Below are 24,608 nucleotides of genomic sequence, written 5' to 3' on the forward strand. Positions count from 1 at the left end.
TAGTCTAGACAAGTGCTCTCCTTGGGTGTTTCTGAAGCCTTGAGAGAAAGACTTCAGGTGAGTTCCTTACAGGAGAAAATAAGGAGTTTGACAGTGATAGATCTATGAAAACTCATTCTGAAAATAGAATCTGAAATATCAGCTATAGAGAAATGCCTAAGTGTAGTGGGAGTGACCAGGCGGAGGTGAGAGATGCAGTTTTGCCTTCTTTACTTCCAGCTCAGGATCATTTGTCACCTCCCGGCTTAGAATTTTAGGGTTGGTTTGTGAAACCTCAGTGAGATGAGTCTGGTTTTCATTTGCCTCCCATTCATCATGATACAGCTCAAGAAGCAACTTGAAATGAGTTTACCTAATATTTAATGCCGCTATTTTGTTGTGAGTATTTTGACACAGATGACATTTCATACTCACCCCTAGTTTGTGCCTCCAAAATAAAAATCGGCTTTCATTTTTTTAAGTCCCAAGTAACGTGCTCAACACATTCACACTCTTAACCCAGATCCCTGAGCCTTGGTCCATTCTCTACTTCATTTTCCTTGATCCCCATCCCGTTCCTGACCTCTGCACCCCCCACTTCACCCTTGATCTTCACTGGGTCCCTGGGCCTTGCTCCATCTCCTTGCCTCATCTCATTCCAGATCACTCCATCCTCCACCCTACCCTAAGCCACACTTTTTCCTGGTGCTCAGAATGATTGAATTGATTTAGGATTGGTTAAGTCTCAAGTGTGGGATAACAAAGTCTCATGTGCACATTACCTAATAATCATAATCAAAATAATAATAACAAAAGAAGTGTAAAGGGTTTGTTGTTTATATCTCAGTAAAATATTCAAAATGACATAACAAAGCAACTAACTTCTCAAAAAATACCATGTCTTAGCCATGAAAATAGAGTTTCTGGATTCCCTAGCAATAACCAAGAAGGAGATACAATCTCATATGCCGTACAATCTCTAAACCCATCTCACATATTCTAGAATTTCCAAAGAAAATAACAACATTGTTTTCTCACCTTTTTTCTGAAATAATTCTGTATTTTATGCTTGAAAAATGATTTACAAAGCGTCTTTCTTTTTTCTTAACAATAAATAGGAAAAAAAACAGGATAGGGATTGATTTATTTTCACTCAGTTACAAAAGACAAAGATCACAAAATCCTACTCAAATGGGCCTAGTGGCAACTTATCTAAAAGAAAAAGAGCAGAGGAAAAATACAAAATTAACTTCTCAAATCCAAGCAGGCCTGCCATTCTGGGCACAGGTCTTCCGTAGCTGAGAACAACTTGAACCACGATGGATTCTGCACAAGCTTTCTCTCCCTCTAGAGTACGCTCAGCACAAGCCCAGAATCTGCAAGTGAACCACATAACTTGGTGCTGTCACAGGACACCAGTAGCAAGATTTGGAGCATGACAGAGTTTCGGCATTGTGGCAGGAGCTTACAAGTTATTCCATGCCACCCTACCTAATGTGCGCACTCCCTGGTGGATTTCTCACATGCATTAGTGCACTGGTTTAGTAGCTTCTAGCCACACGTAACTATTGAGCACTTGAAATGTGGCTGGTCCAAAGTGAGATGTGCTACAAGTATAAAATACATACCAATATCAAAAACTTAGTAAAAAAAAAAAAGTTTATATTGATTATCTTCTGAACTGATAATAGTTTTGGTATATTGGGCTAAGTAAAATACATTATTAAAATTAATTTTACCCATTTCTTTTGTAGCTACTAAAAATTTTGAGATCACATATGTGGCTCATATTATATTTCTATTGGACAGCGCTGCTCTAGAGACTTGCACACGTTGGTAACTCTCATTTCCTTAGTCTTCTCCCAGACTATGGGTCCAAGGCCCTGACACAGGAAATTGTCAAGAGGCCACATGATTGGATATGAGAAATTATTGCTTTGTGTCATTGGAAGGTGAGGTTAATTCATAGCTGCTTGGGCTTTATACAGCCATTGGCTGCCTGGGAGCCCATACCTCCCTACCTCTCTTCTAGATATTCTTTTCCAACTATGACAGCAAGTTGAATCTGAAAAAAAGTGAGCATTCTCTGTCCACCAATGGGCTTTGCAAGACAAAAGGGTAGATTATTCAGCTTCAGTAAAAAACAAGTTCCTGACATCCAGGCAGTGGCAAAGAAATCCCAGACATGGTGTTCTGCTGGGTTTACTTTTATTGAACAAGCAGTTGGACAGACAGCATTGTGATCAGGAGCTTTCCAGAGCACAGATTGGGTGGAAGTGTTTCTGTGCCCTCAGATCAAAGAATCCAGGAGGAAAGAGATGGAAGACTGAAAGTCAGTGAGTCCATTCCCCCAACAGTTCTGTATGGTTTTCTACAGTAAATAAGATGAGCTCTGAAGAGTTATTTGTATATACAGATGGATAAGGTAGGCAGTTCAGAATCGGGGTATACATTTTCCCTCATGGCTTTCACCAATTCTCACATCATTTGCCCTAGAAAAGAAGAGAGGTAGATTATATGCTTGAAACTCAGAGACATTACAGAAATGTGGGCTATAAATTTGTAGCTGTACCGTAGTCAAAGAAATCCACAGATTCCTGCATTCTGCCAAGAATTCACAACTTAAAATCACTTTCACATTTTATTCAATTGATTCAATGAGTATTTATTGAACACCTACTATGTACTACTCACTGAGGTACATATAAAAATGAATTCTGCTCTTGATTACATGTGACCCTGACGGTAAGAAAAAGAGGTAGGTGTCATTAACATCATTTCACAGGGGAGGAGATTGAGCATCAGAGAAGTTTAGAGACTAGCCAAGGTCTCACCTTCAGTCAGGACTTGAATCAAATTCCTCTAACATTAATGCTTTACTGTTATAGTTTGTTTTAGGCCATGAGAATTTAATCAGCTATCCTCCTTGCCTGACTCACCCATGTATTCTTATTTGAATCAACATTTAAAATCTTGAGATCAACATTTAAAACACTACATCAACATATACAATTTTTTTAAAAGGTGGTAAGGTCCTCAGGCATTTTTCTTCCATATAACTGTACAGCACCAGCTAGTATCACCTGGATCACTAGTGTCTGTATCATTCCAAACTCAAACCTCCATTTTAGTTCTCACCTCGACCCCAGGAAGTTTCTTTTGGTTTGAAAGCAGCAAGCTATGGCCTGGTTGAATCCTTGAAAATCTTTGTCATGGAATAGAGAATAGTCACTTATTCATCTCACAAAATAGTACTAGTATTTTCCTTGACATAGAAATTTCCTTCCAATGTAGCTAATCTTTACCTAATTGAGATAATGCCTTCTCCAAAGCCCCTAGTTTTCAGAATCTCTTGACGACTAAGGGATGGTGGCAGAGCATAAGAAATGAAGTCAGAAGATCTACACTGGACCAAAAATATCATACTGAATAACCCTGATAAGTTGCAGGATTCCCCCTAGGCTGATTTTCTGTAAAATGTGAAGGATAATCATCCCTGCCCTAATCACAGGACTAGTGGGAGGATGCAAAAGGAAAAAGCACATAAAACTCTAAAGAGTTACGTAAATTTTAGTAGTTATTGAATAATAGAAAATATTTATTAGATAGTAAGCAAAAGTATGGGTTCCAGGATCTTCAATCTGTTTTTCCAGAAAAGTTGTGACTGCCTGGCCTTTTATTGCATTCTTGGGATTCCAGACTCTTAGAAAATCTTCTATCCAGGAACAAAGTTTAGGTATTAGGTTCCAACCTCCAAGATATGCATCCATAGTAGTCATCAGAGCAATGCTGGGCTGTGACCCACTTGTACCACCTTGATATATCCAAGATTACATCACTGAATCAAACAGAAGGAACTGAACCCATGCCCAGGACATCTTGTGTTCTAATGATTTCTTCTATCAGCTAACATCATAAATAATTCCTATCACTAAGAATGCTTGTTATATATTTCTAGTGGAAAGAAAACACTCAAAAATGAAAGAAAGGAACTCCCTCACAAAAACTTTTGTGCTTAGTCCTGGCAAGATTCGTCATTATTTGAATAAATACATCTTACCAGTATTATCCTATGGCAAGTTCCTCATAATGTAGTTTTTTGTCAAGTTGTCTACATGAGACTGCAGCAAGGTGTGGTCTAAAGTGTGGTCAATAGGACTTGCATAAAGATTCTTTTTTACTGTTTTATGATACATGTAACCAGGTGTGTTTGTGAGATGGGGGACAGTATATTCTGTGGATACAATGAGGAGCAAACCACTAAGAGTTCACATGTAATGAGATAGCAAACACAATGGAGCAAAAATTTAAACCCTCTCTTCATGGGTGTGTAAAGACCCAGAGTAGATAGATGACTTTGTCAAGCCCACACGAGAAAGAAATGAAGGTCTCCTGATGTCATCCAGTAGTCTGTCTACTCGATCCTGCCTTCCAGCTGCTAAAGTGAAACCAGAAACACCTAGCGAATAGCTCTTGTTTTTCTGGTTTCCCATATCAAGGCTCACTGAGCAGTTCTTTTGAATACGGCCTTATCTCCTATTACTTAAGATCCCCAAAACTGGCAGAATAGTTTCCAATTCCATCATTGCCAAAGCTTTTGTAGCTGTGGAATGGAGTAAAAAAAGTTGTGAATAATAATAAATAATTATTAAATATAATTTATTAAAATATTGTTTGCTTTTATTAAATAGAAATATATTTTAAAACATCCAATGTAAATTTTTTGAAGTATAATTCACTAAAATTATTAAAAATAAATAAGCACTGTGCCAGAATCTGTTTCTCTAGTTCATACTTTAGACTCTTCTCTTTCTCTAACTTCATACTTTGGACTCTTAGGCATAAAATAATAGTGATAATAACAATAAATTCCATTAATTTGTAGACACTGTGCCAAATGCTTAAAAGTCAACATTTATTGAATATTTTCAATAACTTGGTGTGATCTTTGTTTAGATGTTTATGAGATTTTCCAAAGGTCTCATAGGTGAAGAACATCAAAAATGAGAATTTGAACCCATATTAATCTGGTAACATAAAATTTTATCTTATTTGAAAATTTCTTGTTTTTCTCCAAGTTACATATCATCTTGCCTTAGAAAGAGATTCCTCAAGTGCAATCACCAAGGAGAATGTTAAACTCAATAATGTGTCAGAATATCCTTGCAGGGATTTCAAAGAAAAGGTCAACTTTTCATGTTGGGAGACAGTTTAATGCAATGTAAACTGCAAGGATCCAGGGGTTACCCAGAAATGGTTCAAATCCAGCTCTGTCATGATCTGACCTCTCCTGGTCTCTGTCTCATCTTTTTATTATAGATCACAAAACTAAAACCTACTTTGCGAAAGTGTTAGATTAGGGACATTGCTCATAAACAATCTATTAATGATCCCAGTAAACATTTAAAAATGTTAACTACTGTATTATTATTCCCACTTATTTCAGTAATTACTGAATTATCTTCACAACAAAGACATAGACAATTCTAGGGTTACCTGACCCAGTATCACGTCCCTGGCCAGAGAAATGTCCATCACCCAGTACAAGAGAACAGAAGCAGAACTGACTGGTTCTAACACTGTAAGCACGAATGCCAATGTACTTACAGATGCTGGCACGCTGGGAACTGTGGTTCCTGGGGTGCTGCTGTCCTCACACCTCCCTTCACTGCGTATGTGTGTATTAGTCTGGCGCATTCTAAAACAGAACAGAGGAGGTTTCCAAGATGGGAAGACTCACAGTTAAAATGAGAAAAAACAAGGGTCAATGTGGGTGACATCTGGGCATCAAACCAGAACTGAAAAGAGGGGTAGGCCCTGGGATCTGCATTCAACTGTTTTCCAATAGGCATCATCCAGGTTTAATCTCTCTCTTCTGATTTAGCTCGAGATTGTTCCCCAGCCCTGGATCTATCCCGTCACATTTCATTCACCTCTATACTCATAGAATTGTTGAATGTGGGAAATAAACTTTGAGATCATCTAGTCTAAAAGCTGCTATTTTATAGATGGGAAAATTAAGTACTAGAGAAGTTTGACTTTATTGAATACCTATGATGTGATTTTGGGATTAAAAGATATAACATATTTTATAAAATATATTTTATGTAAATATATAAATATATAAAATATAGAGAGAATATAGGTTCTCTCTATATTTTACAAAATAAAACTGTACAGAATCATACAGTCTAAATTTTATAGTTGAAAAAAATCTTAAAAGGTATGAATTTTAGTGCCTCTCCCTTAAGAATTATTATCTATCAAACACCTACTTGTTTGCCTCTGGTGATGGGAAACTCACTCTGCATCAAGGCCATTCATTTTTGTCTTTGAACATTGCTCAAGTTGAAATTGCTTCCCCATATCTTCCGCTAAGACCACAGAAGTCAACACTGTTCCTTTTTGCCTGGGATAGCTTGAATTTTCTCTTTATAATACATACTCCCAATTCCTTTAGCTAAATAATCCATCCTGAAGCTTGCCTTAGTAATCTTTTCATCATTGGAGTTTCTGACTCTACAGTTCCCCTTGATAGAGTATTGTGGTCTCTACAGTTCCCCTTGAGTAGACTTGTTAGGGGTTTATACAGTTAACAGAGTGCTTGGCTCTGACATTTACAATAAAGAGAAGTTGAAGGACTTCCGGGCTGAAGATAAGTCATATATAGCAACAAACTCCTGAATGGTTGTACTTATTCCTTAAACAGGGACTTCTTAATTGTTAAAACTCTGTAAGATCCACGGATGGATTTCAACAGATTTATGTGCCCACAGGTACTATGCAGACAAGCTGTTAATGTCACATCATTTTCTTTTCTGGAAAGAGAGAACTTCCTCCGTATTATAAAAGGAATCTTTGATTCCCAAATGTTTAAGGAACTACTGCCTTGGATACAACAATAGTGTAGTAGGGAGCAAAGAAACCGTGTTTAGGTCCGAATCAACAAGGTTAAAATCCTGTCTGATCTACTCGCTGGCTTTGTGACTTTAAACAAGTTCCCTGAACGCTCTGAGCCTCAGATTCACCTCAGAACAGTGAAGATAGAACTACTCTATAGCAGGTAGTGAGGATTCAGTGAGAGGGCCTTACCTACAGATGTAAGGTATAAAGCATTCATATTCAGGTTTTATCCCAAATATATCAACTGTGGAGTGGCTGTTTCTTTTATGAGTAATTTGACTTAAAAAGAAACAAATGTAAGTTCAAATATTTTCCCTGAATTGGAAAAGCAGGATATCAGGCCATGCTCACATTCTGGGCCTTGCTCACAGTGTCCTAAGAAGGATAGGCTTCTTAGACATACAAGGCTGCAATGTAAGTCTGGGGTGGGGTGAGGTGGAAAAGTCAAGATTTGCCATTATGCTCTTATTTAAAGCTGGTCAAATGAAGCTAGGAAAAGGTAAGGAATATGTATGAAGATAAGGACAAGATAGCATTTGAACAGAAAAGCAACACAAAGCTACAACCAATAACAGAAGTATTAAAATGAATCTCTTGTATTGAACTTAAAAATTCTTCTCAATAACCCTGTGAAGTCAACTGGCTCAGAGAACTGTCTCCACTTCTCCAATGAAGAAATTGAATCTCAGAAGGATGAGATAATATGTCCACAGATGGTAACAAATTTGAGAACAGACACAAGGTCTTCCATTTGCTCCAGTGCACTTTCTTTTGCTTTATACACTTCCTGTTCCGAGAAGACTTACAGGATGGGAAATATGTGCCTATCAGGTAGTCATAAGGCCCATTAGAGATTATAGGTTGGGCTCTCTGTATAGCAATGATTCTCAAATTTTTTTCTCTTTATGCAAAGGATGGATGATGTTCACACTTCCATGAGTGTACATGGGCTTATAAAGATTTTCTCTAATTGTTGTAACCTCATGACTTTTTCCTTTCTCTTCCACTCAGTAAAGTACATTAGCACTTTTATTAAAGAGATAACCTTAAATCCTCCCTATTTTATAAATGACAAAGATCATTCACAAAATCTGAATTTTTAACTGCTATTACTAGCAAATTAGTTGAAACATACCTCAAATTGATATCAGTACCCTACTGTGGGTCAACCCTGTGGTCAAGAGCCTCTACGCTGGAAGATAGGATGATGTGACTTGTATACTTACAGATTTTCATGACAGAGCATGCAGGGATTGTTGTACGTCTGGCCATCATCACCACAGACAGGCTGTAAATTCTTTGGGCAAAGGTAACCTATCTTGGGCAATACTCGGTAGTGTTTGCACATCTCAGAATCCTGAAAAAGCAAAACATAAATCAGATTTACTCAATGACACTCAAGAGGGATGAGTTTGGGAAAACCTTTTGATATCCTCAGCGACATTTGAATAAATGACTAGTAAAGGAATTGTAACATAGGTCATACAAATTCACATGTTTCTTTTCACATCATTATTAGGTAGATTTAGCCTCCTGGATTTGGCTTCTTTTTACAAGGGAAGATAAGTAGCTAAACCAAAAAACAAAGAAGAACAAAGCAGTAAGAAAGCAGAAACCTTACATGATATCAGGCACAGACAAACTGAGGCACACCCTTAGGATGAAAACAAGGATGGTAATCATGCAAGAAATAATTTCTTTTATTACTTAAATGAAGGCACTGGTTATATACAATCTAGAAAGGAAAGACTCAGAGGCAAATACTAGTTAATTGCATGGGCTTTTGAGTCCTAGCTCTGCCACTAACTAGAGGATTGATTTATTAAACTACTCTGAGTCTTAGTTTCTCATCTGAAAAACGTGAATAATAGTTCTTGCCTTATACTGTTGTTTTAGGGGATTTAAATGCACGTATAACACAGTGTTTGGCACACACAAAGTGTTCGGTATATGTAGTATGCTTGTCAGTATATTTCCCAAGGTAAAAAAATTCTCATGTTGAAAAAGGAACATATTTGGGGGGCTGGCCTCGCGGTGCAGAGGTTAAGTTCACACGTTCAGCTTCAGCGGCCCGGGGTTCAGTGGTTTGGATCCTGGGTGCAGACATGACACCTCTTGGCAAGCCATGCTGTGATAAGCGTCCCACATATAAAGTGGAGGAAGATGGGCATGGATGTTAGCTCAGGGCCAGTCTTCCTCAGCAAAAACAGGAGGATTGGTGGTGGATGTTAGCTCAAGGCTAATCTTCCTCAAAAAAAAAGAACATATTTGTTCTTTGTAGTCTTTTGGAAGTATGAATTCAATAATAATAATTTTATTAATTAAAACAAAATAGGACCAAAGGAAAAAAAGAGATAGAGAAACTTTAAAAACAGGATTACAGAAGACTTAAATTCCATGGTGTCAGCAATTACATTAAATATTAATAAGACTAATTATTCCAAAGACAGGGATTGCTAAACTAGAAAAAACAAAAAGACTCAACTATATAATGTTTACAAGAAGTATACTTTTAATATATCTTTATATTTCAACCAATAAGTTGAAAGTAAAAGGATGGAAAATATATACATGCAAATGCTCATCATTTAAAGGCTAGTCTATCTATATTAATATCACACAAAGTAGAATTTAGGACAAGAAGTATTAGCAGAGATAAAGATAAGGATTTCTTTTTTATTTTAGTTATTTATTTATTTTTAAATTTTTATTTTTATAGCAGTGACATTGGATGATAATATTATATAACTTTCAGATTTACATGATGATGTATTTCAAATTCTGTGTAGATTACATCATGTTCACCATCCAAGGACTAATTGTAACACATCCCCACACATGTGTGTCTAATCACCCTTTCACCCTCTTCCCTCCCCCTTCCCCTCTGGTAACCACCAATCCAATCTCTGTTGTTACATGTTTCTTTGTCATTGTTTTTATCTTCTACTTATGAGTGAGATCATATGGTATTTGACTTTCGCCCTCTGACTTGTTTCACTTAGCAGAATACCCTCACAGTCTATCCATCTTGTCACAAGTGGCCAGATTTCATCATTTCTTATGGCTGAGTAGTAGTCCATTGTGTATATATACCACATCTTCTTTATCCATTTGTCCGTTGATGGGCACCTAGGTTGCTTCCAACTCTTGGCTATTTTGAATAATGCTGCAATGAATATAGGGAATGTATCTTTATGCATTTGTGTTTTCAACTGCTTTGGATAAATACCCAGCAGTGGAATAGCTGGGTCATACGGTAGATCTATTCTTAATTTTCTGAGGATACTCCATACTACTTTCCACAGTGGTTGCACCAGTTTACACTTGTACCAGAAGTATATGAGGGTTCCCTTCTCCCCACATCCTCTCCAACACTTGTTGTTTCCTGTCTTGTTAATTATAGTCATTCTGACTGCAGTGAGGTGATAAAGATGAGGATTTCTAATGATAAAATAATAGGTTCGTTAAGAACAATCTCAAACATGTATGTACCTAAAGTATAGTTTTACAATATATGAGGCAAATATTGACTGACTGAAAGGAGAAATAGGCAAATTTGCAAATATAGATGGAAATATTAACATAATTTTTCAGCAATTGATAGCACATAAAGATCAAAATACGGAATATTTGAAAAACAAAATTAACCAGTTTGATCTAAATGATATTTACAGACCTTTATATCCAACAACTGCAGACTACACATTCTTGTCCAGTGTACACAAAATTATTGCTAAAATAGACCATATTCTAGGCCATTAAGCAAGTGTCAATAAATTTCAAAGAATTAAAGTCATAAAATGTAAGTTCTGTGACCACAGTGCAATAATACCAGTAACAAATATGATAACTATAAAGTTCCTAGGTATGTAGAAATTAAGCAACACACTTCCAAATCACTCATGACTCAAAATAATCATAATGGAATGTAGAAATGTTTTGAAGTGAATGATAATAAAAATATAAATTCTCAAATAGCAGCAGCTAACGCAGTGATTTGAGGGGAAGTTATAACTAAATGCATAATTAGCAAAGAAGAAAGTTTTAAAATCAGTGATCTAAACTTCCATCTCAAGAAGCTAGCAAATAATAAGCAAATTAAGCTTGAAAATATAAGAAAACGAATAATAAAGAGGAGAAATTTATGAAATAGAAAACAGAACAAAGCCAAACATCGGTTGTTTGAAAAGGTTAATAAATTGACACACCATTTGCAAAATTGCCAAAAAGGCAAGAAAGATATGCTACCAATATTAAAAATAAAAAGGGTGTCACTATATAAATATAGATATTAAAAGGATAATGTGGAAATGTTATAAATAACTATATGCCAATAAATTTGGCAACTTAGATGAAATTAAAAAATTCCATGAAAACCACTGTCTGAAACAGAGAAGAAATAGAGAATTTAATAGTATGATATCTGTTGATGTTCATTTCAGAAGCGTAAAGAAGTATTTGTTTGCTAGTTTGTTTTGATGAATAATTCAGACATCTAAATGGACTGCTTTAGATTGTAGTCTGTTCTAGATTGATAGAGATATTCAGGGAAAATTTAGACAAGCACCTTCTATGACTCACTGGCAAAGGTAACACTGAACTAGGTATATCCTTAGTAGTTTTCACGTATTTTCTGCTACAAGGTTCGAAACTACTGGGATAAAGCATTACAAAGGAGCAAAAAAGACAGAAGCCTTCTTTTTTTCTTACATAGTACATCAACTCAACAAATCCTGATTGACTCCACCTTCAAAATAGACTGAGGATCCAACCACCTCTCATTATGACCACTATGACCAAGGTATAAACTAGCGTCATCTCTTCTGTGGATTACTGTCATGGTTAACTAAATAGCTGTCTAACTTTTGCTCTTGCCTCCCTGCAGTGTATTTTCAATACAGCAGGCAGAATTATTCTTATAAAACATAAACCCAATCACATCACTCCTCTTTTTAAAATCTTCATTCAGAATAATGGCCAACATCTTTAAAACAGGCCACAAAATCCTACATAACATGGTCTCCTGTTACTTTAATGACTTCTTCCTCTGTAACTGTCTCTGAGGTCACTCCATTTCAACTACACTGCTATACTGTCCTTCAACCCTTTCCTCAGCACTTTGCTGTTCCTCTTCTTGGAATGTTCTCCCCTCACTTACACATATGGAATCAACCCCTTTAGGCCTTGGTGCATATGTCACCTTCTCTGAGAACTCTTTCCTGTACAGGCTTTAAAACTGAATCCCTGCCTTATACCATATCATTTTTCTACTTTATTTCTCCCTTAGTATTACATTTCATTTGTTCACGTTTTCTATTATCTATGTTCTTTTAATATAAACTTCAAGGGTGTAGAGAGTTATGTCTGTTTTTTTTTATGGGTATTGTTCTCCTACACACATGTAATGCTTGGAAAATAGTAGATGCTCAACAAATATTCGTAGAATGAATAAATGGATGGCTAAGTGGATGACAAATGAATAACGAATGTGGTTCTTTTCTCCAAGAGAAAGCTCAGCTCAGAACCAGATTGTACATTAGGAAGAAGCATGATGGGCTTCTCATCTACTGGGGATATCTTATTTCTTGACCTAGGTGCGAATATCACAGGTGTGATCACTTTGTGATATTTCATTTAGCTGTACACTTATGATATGTGCACTTTTTCTATATGACTATTATACTTCAGTAAAATGTTTTTTTAAAAAGAACAGATTTTATTTTTCACAATAGCCAACATATGAAAACAGTCTAAGTGTCCATCAATGGATGAATAGATAAAGAAGATGTGTAACACAATGGAATCTTATTCAGCCATAGAAGGAAGGAAAAAGAAAATCTTATCTGTGACAACTTGCAGGAAACTTGAGGGCACTGCACTAAGTGAAATAAATCAGACAAGAAAGACAAGTATTCTATGATATCACTTATATGTGAAATCTGAAAAAGCCAAACTCAACAGAAACAGAGAATAGAATGGTAGCTACCAGGGGCTGGGATTGGGGGAATTGGGGAGACACTGGTCAAAGGGTACAAACTTTCAGTTTCAAGATGAATAAATTCTGGGACTCTAATGTACAGTATGGTGATTATGGCTAATAATACTGTATTATAAAGTTGAAAGTTATTAAGTCAGCAAATCTTACATGCTCTCACCACAAAAAAGAAATGGTAATTATGTGAGGTAATGAAGGTGTTAGCTAACCCCATGGTGGTAATCATTTCGCAATATATAAGTGTATTGAATCAACATATTGTACACCTTAAACTTACACAATGTTATGTATCAACTATATCTCATTAAAGCTGGGAAAAAAAAGAACTGATTTTGTGAATAGCTCTTCTCCATGCTTAGGCTTTTCTAGTGTAGTGCCTAATCTACTAGCAATACGTAATTAGTATTTCACTAGTGCAATTCACCCATTATCCTAGCTGAATTGGGCAAATAATTAGATAAAATTCATGTTTTATACCTTTCTTTCTTCTTTTCTAAGTCTCCCTTCTTTTCTAAGGGACCAGGTCCCTTCTAGGGCTCAATTTGAGATTCCACTTGATAAATATACTTCATTCTCTCATATCCCCTTTGTTCCTTTCTATTCCTGACTTTGGCAAAGCTCTAAAAAAAGCAATCTGATTAGGCTAACTTACACTAAGGTATACATTGCTGGTGGGCATCAGCCTATATTTTCAATAAAAAGTTTTAATTACTATGAATTGCTGGTTGGCAGAATTTCACAAGCATGAACACGCTCAGCATTGTAGTCCAGGCTATTGGGAAAAGAATTTGGTTTGGGGAGAAAAAATGAGAGGAAGCTAGGTGAGGAGCCTTTTTGGTCTGCTGAAATTACAGAATTAAGGCTCCTAACTACTGATTTGACCACAGGTGCAAGTCACATTCACTACACACCCACTTTTTAAAATTTCACAAATGTACTAAATTGGCTTGGAGCAGGGCTAAGAATCTCAAAGTGCACAGAATAATGCATTGATGAGTCACCCCAGACTCTCACTAAGCATGAACTACATTTAATCCTCAAAGGACTTGAGGCTGTACTAAATCAGCCTTTTCCAGACCTTTCTATGGAAATGAGGTTTATGGAGGGCAAGTGGCAACAGGACCCCCAAATCAGAAAATTAAGTTAATAAGTAGATTTTCAGAAACAGACACTCTTACCAGAGTATTGAGGGAATCTGGGCTCTCTTCCTCTTCAGAAGATCTAGTGTGGGATGGCTTTTCTCGAATTCCTGCCCTTTCTGAAGCTTCTTTTTGACTAGAGGAAAAAACAAAAAGTAACTTAAAGTTATATCCACAAAGATCAGCTCCTATAACTTCCAGTTGAAAGTTAAGTAATTCTAATATAATATGATAGAACCATAGAAAATTCACCAGAGAGTGACCTAGATGACATGTTAAGAAAAGTAAACAACTGGGAGCTGGCTTAGAGCTCTCCTCACTTAATAGATGTTCAACTTTGGACCAGTTGCTTAAATTCCTCAAGCTTAATTCAGTGGAACATAAAAAGAGGATGGTATTGGTAATTCCTGCCTCAAGGAACATACAGCAGTCCCCCCATATTCGCAGGGGATACGTTCCAAGACCCCCAGTGGACTCCTCAAACTAAAGAAGTACTGATCCCTATATATCCTGTTTTTCCCTACACGTACATAGCTATGACAAAGTTAATTTACCAGTTAGGCACAGTAGGAGATTGACAACAATAATTATTAATAAAATAAAACAATTATAACAATATACTGTAATAAAAGTTAAGTGAATGTGGCCTCTCTCTCTCTCAAAATATCTTCTTGTACTGTACTCACCCTTCTTCTTGTGATGATGCGAGATGATAAATTGCCTATGTGATGAGACGAAGTGAAGTGAATGACATAGGCATTGTGACATAGAATTAGGCTACTATTGACCTTCTGACCATATGTCTGACCATATGATCACCTGCTTCCGGATCGCGGTTGACTGCGGGCAACTGAAACCGCAGAAACTAAAACCGCGGATAAGGGGAAACTACTGTACTGGAAGAGCTAAAAATATACTGATTATTGTTATTGTGTCCATAGTGGTTTTCACAACCGTCGTCATCATCATTATCTATCGTGTCCATTGGTCCCTAAATATGGTTGTCCATCAGAATAATCGAGAAACCCTTTCTAAAAAAGTTTCTCTAGCCCTGGAGATTCTGACAATACATTTTGGGGTGTTAATTCTGCATTTTTAAAAAATTTCTCTGTTCAGTCTGATCTAGCTGTGGAACAAAGATCTGGAACAATTTCTTGTAACTATGACCCTGATAGTTGGAAAAAACATTTTTCTTTCAAGTGACACAGTTAGTAAACGTCATGGTTGGAACTTACAGCTGGATTTCCTGTCTCCAAGTCCAGGTGGTCTTTCTCCTCTATCAGGTGTTCTCAGTTTAAGTGACTTGATCTAAAGACTTATTTTAAGGACCCCGTGGATTCATGAGCACGTATTTATTAAATCAGCAGTTTCTAAAAACACAGTTGCCCCACTAACTGAAGGGGTAACAAGATCCTCTTACTCACAAGATAGTTCTGCACATGTAGCACTTGTTTTTATATAACTTTCCATCAATGCCACGCACGGGATCATTCTCTCGAGTGCACATGAGCTCGTCATTCCTCACGTACTGCCGAAACTTGCTGCAGTTATCCTAGAAAATGAGAAAGGGGAAGTGAACATGGCCTTTTCTGTTCTTGGCTTGGTGGCTTTCTCAAATTTGGTTTTAGGAAGTCCTCTCTTGGCTCTAGGCTCAGACTCACTGCACTCCTCCTGACAGTGGAGGCCAAGGAACGCTCAGACTGTCTAAATTTTCTGTCCTCCACTTCACTCTGAACCTCTCTGCACTGGTCCTGGAGACATACGGAAACATAAAACAACACTCGATAGACCTCCTTGTCTCCCCCGCCCTTTCCTTCCATCCTTCCTATTCTCCATTTCCCACATGAGGCGTACTCTTGACCAAAGGGCAATCTCACAGGAATCTAACTCCACAAATGTGATTATCACCGTTAAGTTTGAAGGAAGAAATCTTTGCAGTCCTAAAAAGAAAATACCAAAGGAAGCATCATGCATGCACACTATTGATTCGTTGATGCTGAAAAAACCATCCGGGGAAAAGAGAAAAAATACATCAAGGACAGAAGCTAAAGAGGAGGCTTTAAGAGTAGTGTATATTATCTGAACTGTTAAAATCATTATCAACAAGCTACCTAAAGCCTCATTTCACGTTCAAAGCATCAGAGATAAGCATGCAGTAGAGGTGGTAAGGAATTTTAGCCTCTAGTTTTCAATTCACATTTCTCCCAAAGAGGAGAGACTAAGGCAATAATTGACACACACTGTAGGAGAATTCTCTACAAAACTGAGAAAAACATTAAACTTCAGAGCCAGAAAACAATCTTGTTATAACCCAAAGTGACAATATTGACAAAATCGATTTTCTTTGAAGCAAAAGATTAGCATCTTTATTATTATGAAAGAGAATGCAACATTCTGAGGATGAAAAGTGAAATCGTTATCTTGATATCTTTTAAGAAATAACCTTTGCATCTTTTGAGGGCTTGGCATTTGATTTTTCTTCATCGTTCTTTTTTCTTTCACTAGCTTCTCGCTCACTGCAGAATAAAAAAGGATAGGGTAGTTTTTCCAGGGTTATTATTGATTTTTTTTTAACCAAGTATTTCTTCAATTCTGAACATAAGCAAATATAACACTATTTTCTCATATCTAAAAATATTTAAACTTTTGTTTTTTTACGAATGAGCTCTGATTGTTGGAATTTGCATAGCATATTTGTGGCAATGCTATAAACTTTCATAAATTCAGTTAATAGCTTCTCATCCAGAATGATATGATCCTAAAAGGCAATTACTTTCTTTTCCTTAATTGAACACATTTATGGCTCTCATATAAAGAGTTGCTTCATTTCTCCTTTTTACTTTTCTTCTTAAATTACAACTAAACTCTCCATTATTGATTCTCCTTAATGTAGAGCGCTTTAAAGTTTATAAACATCTTTTAAAATATTATCTCCTTGAATCCCTATGAAAACTATATTGTGTTGTTATTCTTCCCTTTATATATACGAGAAATTGAGTTTCTGCAAAGTGAACTGGCCTGTTGTGTCACTTAGCTGATAAGCTTCCTCTTTGAAAGTCCGTGATTTGGGTCCTATACAATAGCTGGCTCCCTATCTCATGTGCTCCAGGTATGATTATGCTTCTCATCATCAAAATAAAAATTTCTTGTGAAAGTGCTTCAGAAACACTATCTTCTTCTAAAGCGAGGAGCTATTGTTATATTTTTAATGTGATGCCAATGCCTTAGGTTTTAAATTAAGGGGAACTATTTTCTGGCAAACAGGCACAACATATCAAACTGATCAGTAAACCTCTTCACGTACAAGATGCTCTGACACATGGCACACTTGTTGACGTGCATCTTGCCATCTGGACCTCGAACAGGGTTATTTTCTCTGGTGCAGATAAGCTTTCCTTCTCTCACCATGTTCCGGAATTCGTGACACTGATCCTACCAATAGGAGCAAAAGAAAGATGTTAATGCGATTGTCTGATCTTTAAAAGGGAAAACACAATTGGTTGGTTAGATATAAACTCCTAACACTTGAACGGTAAAATAAAATCCCAGAGAAAATGAAATTTAAAGAGGCAATGTGTTTTAAAGTCACTTTATTCAATATCTTCTTAAGGAGTTTGAATCTTCTCCATAGCATCCCCCTCAAATAACTGTCTTGCCCCCATGACATTTCACTCCCACCTAAGGCAGGCCATGCAATTTTCATACAATTTTCACTAGGGTGAGCCCCAAATCTATCTCGCTGTAACTCTACTCATTACTCCACTCATAGAAGCCCAGAAATGAACTGAAAGATGCTCTTTTGCAAGGCATATAAAGATGTAGACTTTAGCTTTGTCCCTCAAGAACAAAATTTTTAAAAGATTTTCTATCACATCTGTATTATATGCCAGGCACTTTGTCGTGTTCTCTAATGGACTTCCTTTGGTTGTCATAAAAAAGCTGTAAGATAAACACTCATTATCCCCATCTTGCAGATGAGAAAAATAAGGCTCAGAGAGATTAAGTCATTAAAATCGACGTTGGAATTGTGATCAGAAACCTGCTAACAATCGGGCTATATTCCTTGTCTTCTTTGCTTTTACCTGGCAGGGAATAAAACTCCTCTACATTTGTAAGAAGATGGAGGGGACTTTTTGTTCACTGAAAAATAAGAAACTTAAAAGAAGCCAATGGAAATGAGTCCCCAGAATCTGGCCTCTATTAAAATTTTTGGACATCTGTAGAAGTTTGTCTTAAACTTCCTTTAAGCTGAAAGAGCCAAAGTAGAGATATAGGAAGATTACCTTGAAAAATACTGCTAGTAAACAGATTGTAGTTATCTTCCTTTATTTGAACTCTGATACCCGTGAGCAACTCCAGACCTACTTTCATCTGCAGAATTTAAAAAATTCTATGGAATTGAATACCTGATCAATATATTAAATGTCTCAGAGCCATCATTTTTAGAAGTTACTAGAATTATTTCTTTTTCCAGATGCCCCAAATACCACATACGTATATGTGTATGATTGCATCCATCTGCCTGTATTGCAACTTTTGCTTTATGGATGCAATCTCTGGCCCTTTTGTTTATTATGTGTGTAGTTAACTTCTCTGGGTTTCTCTCAACTGTAAAATTGGAACAATATTACCTTCTGCATAGATTTTGGGGAGATTTAAATATGATGATGCGTGTGCTTTGGAAAGCTTATTTTACTTTGCATATGTAGATAAGACCATAACTCTCTTTTGCCACACATACACAAAATATCTGGATTTCTGTATATACATATAGATAGAGTATTTTTTGTTTGAAATTCATAAAATAGATATTTAAAAAATAAAAATAAATTGACCACAATTATAAATAGAATAAATGGCCAGTAGAGATCATTTGAAGTTCTGCAATAAACACTTTTCTCATAGCCATTCATCTGCCAAAATGCCGTCTACCAAAACAGAGATTCCCACAATATTTTTAAAACATGATAATTACTACTAATGTTTCATTTTGTTTAATCAGTATAGATCTAATGAAAAATTTCCCCCCTAAGGAGAAAACCTTCGTGGGGAAATGTCATTATTTCACTTTTCTACTTGAAGTCCATAGATGGATTAGAAGACATTGTGCTGTGTCATATTCTACATTTTGCTGTTGTAAAGTATTGAACATTATTCTTAAAGCCCCAAATTGAACACAAGATGGCACTGGAATGTCAACTCAAGAATTTATCAGCTGGAGCTCCACATTTTTGATACTTGCTTTCTTGTTTGTAATTTTGGTGACTCTTTGCTTGTTTATTTATTTGTCTTAAAACTTCAGAAAAGAAATTCACTTGATAATAAGAATAAGTTGACAATTGTCACTGGTCCTACTAATGTGTGATAATTGCATCAGAGTTGCTCTGCAGGCATTGGATAGCATGCTATTTCTTTGCAAGATCTGACCATGGCTTGCTTGTTTACCATTATATCCACAATGATTGAGACAGTGTAGGCATTCCATAAATATTTGCTGAATGAATTGACCATACAACCAACTATGCAGATTTAAGTGTCAGCATGTCTGACATATATGACCTGTTTTTCATTGCTCCTTTCTTCTGTGTTTCTTCTGTTTTCATCCTCTTTCTTTTTTCTTTCAGCTGCTTCCCTTTCCCTGAAAGAAAAAATGGAAATAAACATTTCAACCAAATTAAACACCTCATTAAGTACTAGATCTGCTTTTAAAAAAACCATCATTTTCTCAAACTGATGAGAAATGATTATTATATGTTGAGCCTCACAATTAAAGACCCATTTTTGAAAAATACTTACAGTTTTTCCTTACACATAGCACACTTATTGCCATGCATCTTGCCTTCTGGACCCCGGACAGGATCACTTTCTCGTGTGCAGATAAGTTGTCCATTTTTCATTTGGCTTCTAAACTCATCACATTCATCCTGAAAAAAATGGAAAGATTATATTAGAAATGCTGTTTTCACATAGTATTTAATTGGGCTTGAAAATCTGAAGATTTCAACTCAAGAATCAGGCAGCCACTTAACCTTGCTGTGGGAGACACTATAACGTCCGATGAAGACATCCATGTCCTAATTCCTGGATCCTATAAATATGGTGCCTTACACGGCGAGGAGGAATTAAGGTTGCTTAATCAGTTTGCTAATCAGCTGACTTTAAAATGGAGAGATTATTCTGGATTATCTAGGAGGGCCTAGTGTAATCACAAAGCTTCTTATGAGTGCAAGAGGGAGGCTGGAGAGTCAATGTCAGAATGATGCAGCATGAAAAAGATTCCGATGGCCATTGCTGAATTTAAAGATGGCCACAAGCCAAGGAATACTGGCAGCTTCTGGAAGTTAGAAAAGGCAAAGAAACAGGTCCTCCCCTAGAGTTCCCACAGGGAGGAGGGCAGCCTTACTGACATCTTGGTTTTAACACAGTGAGACCCGTTTAGGACTTCCAAACTCCAGAAATGTATGATAATAAATTTGATTTATTTTAAGCCACTGTCAGTATCAATTTGTTACAGCAGCTGAACCTCATTTTGCCCATCCATGAAAGAAGTTTAAGAAAACATTTTTGACCAGGCTGTTGAGAGAATTAAATAAACTATTATTCGTAAAAGTGCTTTGTAAAGTGTTAGACTGAAAGATTTCCAGGTGGGATTAATTTTCTACACTGGACAAGTTACCACTGGTAATCTAGCTAATGATGGCTTCTGACTTTCGAAGGGTAGGATCTTGCTTGGCAACATTGACATCCTCTTGCCATATTTTTGATAGGCAAGTGTTGACTTACAGAAAGCCCATTCTTGCCAAAACCTAGTTAATGACTCACTTTTTTGGATGCTGAGTCAGTCCCATTTGATCTGACACCGGAATGCTTATTTTTTTCCTCTGCTTCTCTTTGCCTGGGATAGAAAAGAGCCAATAGTCATCTTGTTAACATACTCGGGTTTGGAAGATGCCTTAGAGCTTACGTATCCTAAACTACTTCCTTCATAAAGAATCTCTCTGCATATCCCTGAGATGGACAGTTAGATTGGTTATCAAGAAACTCCTTCATCGCAAGGCAGATATTCTAGGGAGATCAACTCAAGTAATTTCAGTCTCCTTTATTTGTGTCCAAATTTATCTCCCTATAACTTCCATCCTTTAGTCTTATTTCCCATTCTCAGGACAATATAGAACAAGCCTGGTAAATCCGTTACTTATTCCCAATATTAATCCTTCAGATATTTAAAGGCAAGTTTCAGCTCTCCAAGTCCAGCTTCCTCAATTCTTTCACCTTTTCATCATAAACTGTCATTTTTCATTCCAGATCAACTCACCATTCTAGTTCCTTGATTTGTAGGTCAGCCCATTATAATATTATTTCTTAAAGTGTGGAGGTCAAGATAGGAAGAAGACAAGCACTCTAGAAAGTACCTTAAGATCATGGGTTTATTTTAAAACCTCTTACCTTTCTGATAAAATATTTATGCCAGAGGTCCCTAAGCTTTCATATGCGTTAAGAAACACCTGTGAGATTTTTAAAAATTCAGATTCACTGACCATCAAAATATTCTTATTGACAAGATCTGGATTGGGACTCAGTAACCTGATTTTTAACAAGAAAGCCAGGTTTTCCCAAGATCCAAATACTGTAAAACTCTGGTACATCTATTTCTCTTTCAAAGTTTCATTCGATTTTGCATATAAAACAAACATGTATGTAACATGACATATATATGTGTGATATGATACGTATATGATGTATAACAAAATATATCCTGAAGATTCAAACAAGTATACAGTCATGACATTTTAACCAAGTAAACTATTGGATAAAGACAGTACTTATAATGATTCAGTTTGGTAGAATTCTGGTTATAGTCCTGGCTCTGCTCAAAAACTTCCAGTGGCCTCTGATCACACATACAATAAAATCCACTCCTCTTTTCTTGGCCTAAAAAGCCTTCTGTGATCTTCGCAAATTCATTTCCTGCAATTTTCCATGCCATAATCTTGAGAAACAGTAACCTCCTTTCTATTTCTTAAGCTTGTTAATTTCATACGTATCTTCACACCTTTGCACTGGGTCTTGCTCTGCCTGAAACTTTCCTCCTCCAGATAGCCAAATGATCCACTTCACTTACTCTTCAGTCTCCCTCACATACCAGGCCTTCGCTGAACACCATAAATAAAGTAGCAACTCCAATCCCTTTCTGTTGCCTTGCTCTGCTTTGTTTTTCTTTTTACCACCTGGCCTTGTGTTAAGCAGTTCTTTGCTTATCTGTTTACAATCTGTCTTCCTTATGTTACATTACAGTTCCATAATGGCAGGAACTTTGTCTTGTTCACTTGAAGAGTACTTGTTCATGAAGACTGTGTGTTACATGGTAGGCAGTCAAAAACCATTTATTGTCAGATGAATGGTTTCCAAAGACCACAAAAATACTCCCATTTGTATGTGTTTTGTTAAATACTCCAGGTAACTATGTTATAACATAGATGACACTGATTATGTCAGCAGAGTTTTATCTCTTTTTAAAATTTATTTATTTCTTTTAAAGATTGGCACCTGGGCTAACATCTGTCACCAATCTTTTCTTCTTCTTCTTCCCCCTCCCCCTCCTCCTCCCCCTCCCCTCCCCCTCCCCTCCCCCTCCTCCTCCCCCCTCCTTTCCCCCTCCTCCTCCCCTCCCCCTCCTCCTCCCCTCCCCCTCCTCCTCCCCTTCCTCCTCCTCCTCCCCTCCCCCTCCTCCTCCCACTCCCCCTCCCCCTCCTCCTCCCCCTCCCCCTCCCCTTCTCCTTCTTCTTCTTCTTCTTCTTTCTCCCCAAAGCCCCCCAGTACATAGTTGTGTATTCTAGTTGTGGGTCCTTCTGGTTGTGCTGTGTGGGACGCCACCTCAGCATGGCCTGATGAGCAGTGCCATGTGCATACCCAGGATCCGAACTGGTGAAACCCTGGGTGGCCGAAGCAGAGTTCACGAACTTAACCACTCAGCCACAGGGCCGGCCCCAGCACAGCTTTATCTTAATAATTTTCTGCATCTAAGAATCATCATTTGTTCTGTCACAAAATTATCTACTATTAATATGTGAGGCATAAAGCAACAAAGTCGTAAGTGAAGAGCTATCTCAATTATGTTTGTCATATCTGCGAAGTATGACTTGTACATAGACAACCTGGTACAGTGTAAGGCATCGTAACATTAGTCATTATTTATTACCATTAATGATGATACCTATTATTTACTAAACACTAATGACAGTGCTAATAGTGACAGTTCACATTTATTGTTTGCCTACTTTGTCCTGGGCATTGTACTAAGAGATTTACATGATTCTTTTCATTTAACTTTAAAAAGAAACACTACATGACTACTAGGATTTTTGTTGCCCTCACCCCCATTACAAATATGAGCAGATTGAAGCCTAGGCACGTAGAATAAACTGACCGAGAACACGGAGCTGAAACAGCCATCTGATGCTAAAACCCTAGCACTGCTCCACTCCGCCACTCTCTTCTATTAAAGAATTTTAATAATGTGGGAGAAATACTAGTCTGATATTCAGAAGAACTGGATTCTAGTTTTGGCTCTGAGGCTCACTCCCCATGAGACCTTGAATAAACTAACTTAAGTTTTTCTTTATTTGTAAAATGCAGCATTTGGATTAGTAAGATTTTCTCACGTGGCCTACACAACTACAAGATTGTAACTTTTTTTTTCAAGGAGAAAAGTGAAGAATGTGTGTGGAGAACCATTAAATACTTATTAAATGAACATCAATTAAATGCCATAATTAAGAGCATTGTGATATAGGCATCAAGTTTTAAAACTACAAGTACCCATCAAGGTCACCTAGAAAACTACCTCAATATACAGAGGGACTAATGGTAGTATGTTACTTGCCCCAGTAACACAAATCAAGAGTGGCTGATCTGGATCATAAAGCGCTCCAATTCAGTACTTTTCTCCAAGGGAAAATAAATAGAAGGAACAATCCTGGATTATGCGATAAATGTGTGCCATATACATGATAAGAAACAGTCCTCTTAAGCTATACTTGGTCAACTATTCCAAATGACTATTGCAAAGTCTCCTTAGGATTAAGGCATGATGTGTTCCAAAGAGCAAGTGTGTATCATGATGTCACTTACAGATCACAGAATTATGATAGAAAATAGAGTAGGAATCAGCCACTTGCTAGGGCTCATTGTTCCTTAAGGGACGCAAGAAAAAGAGAGAGTATTTTGGAATTAACATAAAGAAAAATTTTCACGGAAGGAGCATTGAACAATAGCATTAATTCAGGAGGACTATGTGGCCATCATTTAGATATGCCTGTTGAGAGAATTACTTACAGCATCTCTTTACACATGGTACACTTATTGTTGTATGATTTGCCATCGGCATCACGTACGGGATCATTCTCCCGAGTACAGCTGAGATTTCCACTTTTCATTAGTTCTCGAAACTCAGCACATTGGTCCTGAAAAAAGCGAAGAGAGCAGGCCTCCTGGATTACTCGGTCAGTTGTATTGTTATTGTTTGTTAAACAATTGGAGTAAGAAAAGTTCTTGTCTACCTCCTGTTATAAGGAATATAACATCTAGGATTG

At 36.9% G+C, this 24,608-nt stretch overlaps 1 protein-coding gene across 1 annotated transcript in view; it reads right to left on the reverse strand.

Annotated features, from left to right (window-relative positions):
• Positions 1 to 2,170: 2,170 nt before the first annotated feature.
• The window catches only part of SPINK5 (serine peptidase inhibitor Kazal type 5), a 153,088-nt gene continuing 130,650 nt past the window's right edge, over positions 2,171 to 24,608 (reverse strand). The window contains exons 24-34 of the mRNA XM_014730588.3: positions 24,352 to 24,479; positions 20,839 to 20,911; positions 19,813 to 19,940; positions 19,576 to 19,654; positions 17,321 to 17,448; positions 16,460 to 16,532; positions 15,441 to 15,568; positions 14,056 to 14,152; positions 8,109 to 8,239; positions 5,587 to 5,677; positions 2,171 to 2,471 (exon numbers count right to left, since the gene is read on the reverse strand). Coding sequence (XP_014586074.2) covers positions 2,463 to 2,471; positions 5,587 to 5,677; positions 8,109 to 8,239; positions 14,056 to 14,152; positions 15,441 to 15,568; positions 16,460 to 16,532; positions 17,321 to 17,448; positions 19,576 to 19,654; positions 19,813 to 19,940; positions 20,839 to 20,911; positions 24,352 to 24,479 — 1,065 coding nt within the window. The 3' untranslated portion in view covers positions 2,171 to 2,462. The remainder of the gene's footprint in view (positions 2,472 to 5,586; positions 5,678 to 8,108; positions 8,240 to 14,055; positions 14,153 to 15,440; positions 15,569 to 16,459; positions 16,533 to 17,320; positions 17,449 to 19,575; positions 19,655 to 19,812; positions 19,941 to 20,838; positions 20,912 to 24,351; positions 24,480 to 24,608) is intronic.

This window comes from Equus caballus, chromosome 14 (genome assembly GCF_041296265.1).
Source record: "Equus caballus isolate H_3958 breed thoroughbred chromosome 14, TB-T2T, whole genome shotgun sequence".
Taxonomy (NCBI): domain Eukaryota; kingdom Metazoa; phylum Chordata; class Mammalia; order Perissodactyla; family Equidae; genus Equus; species Equus caballus.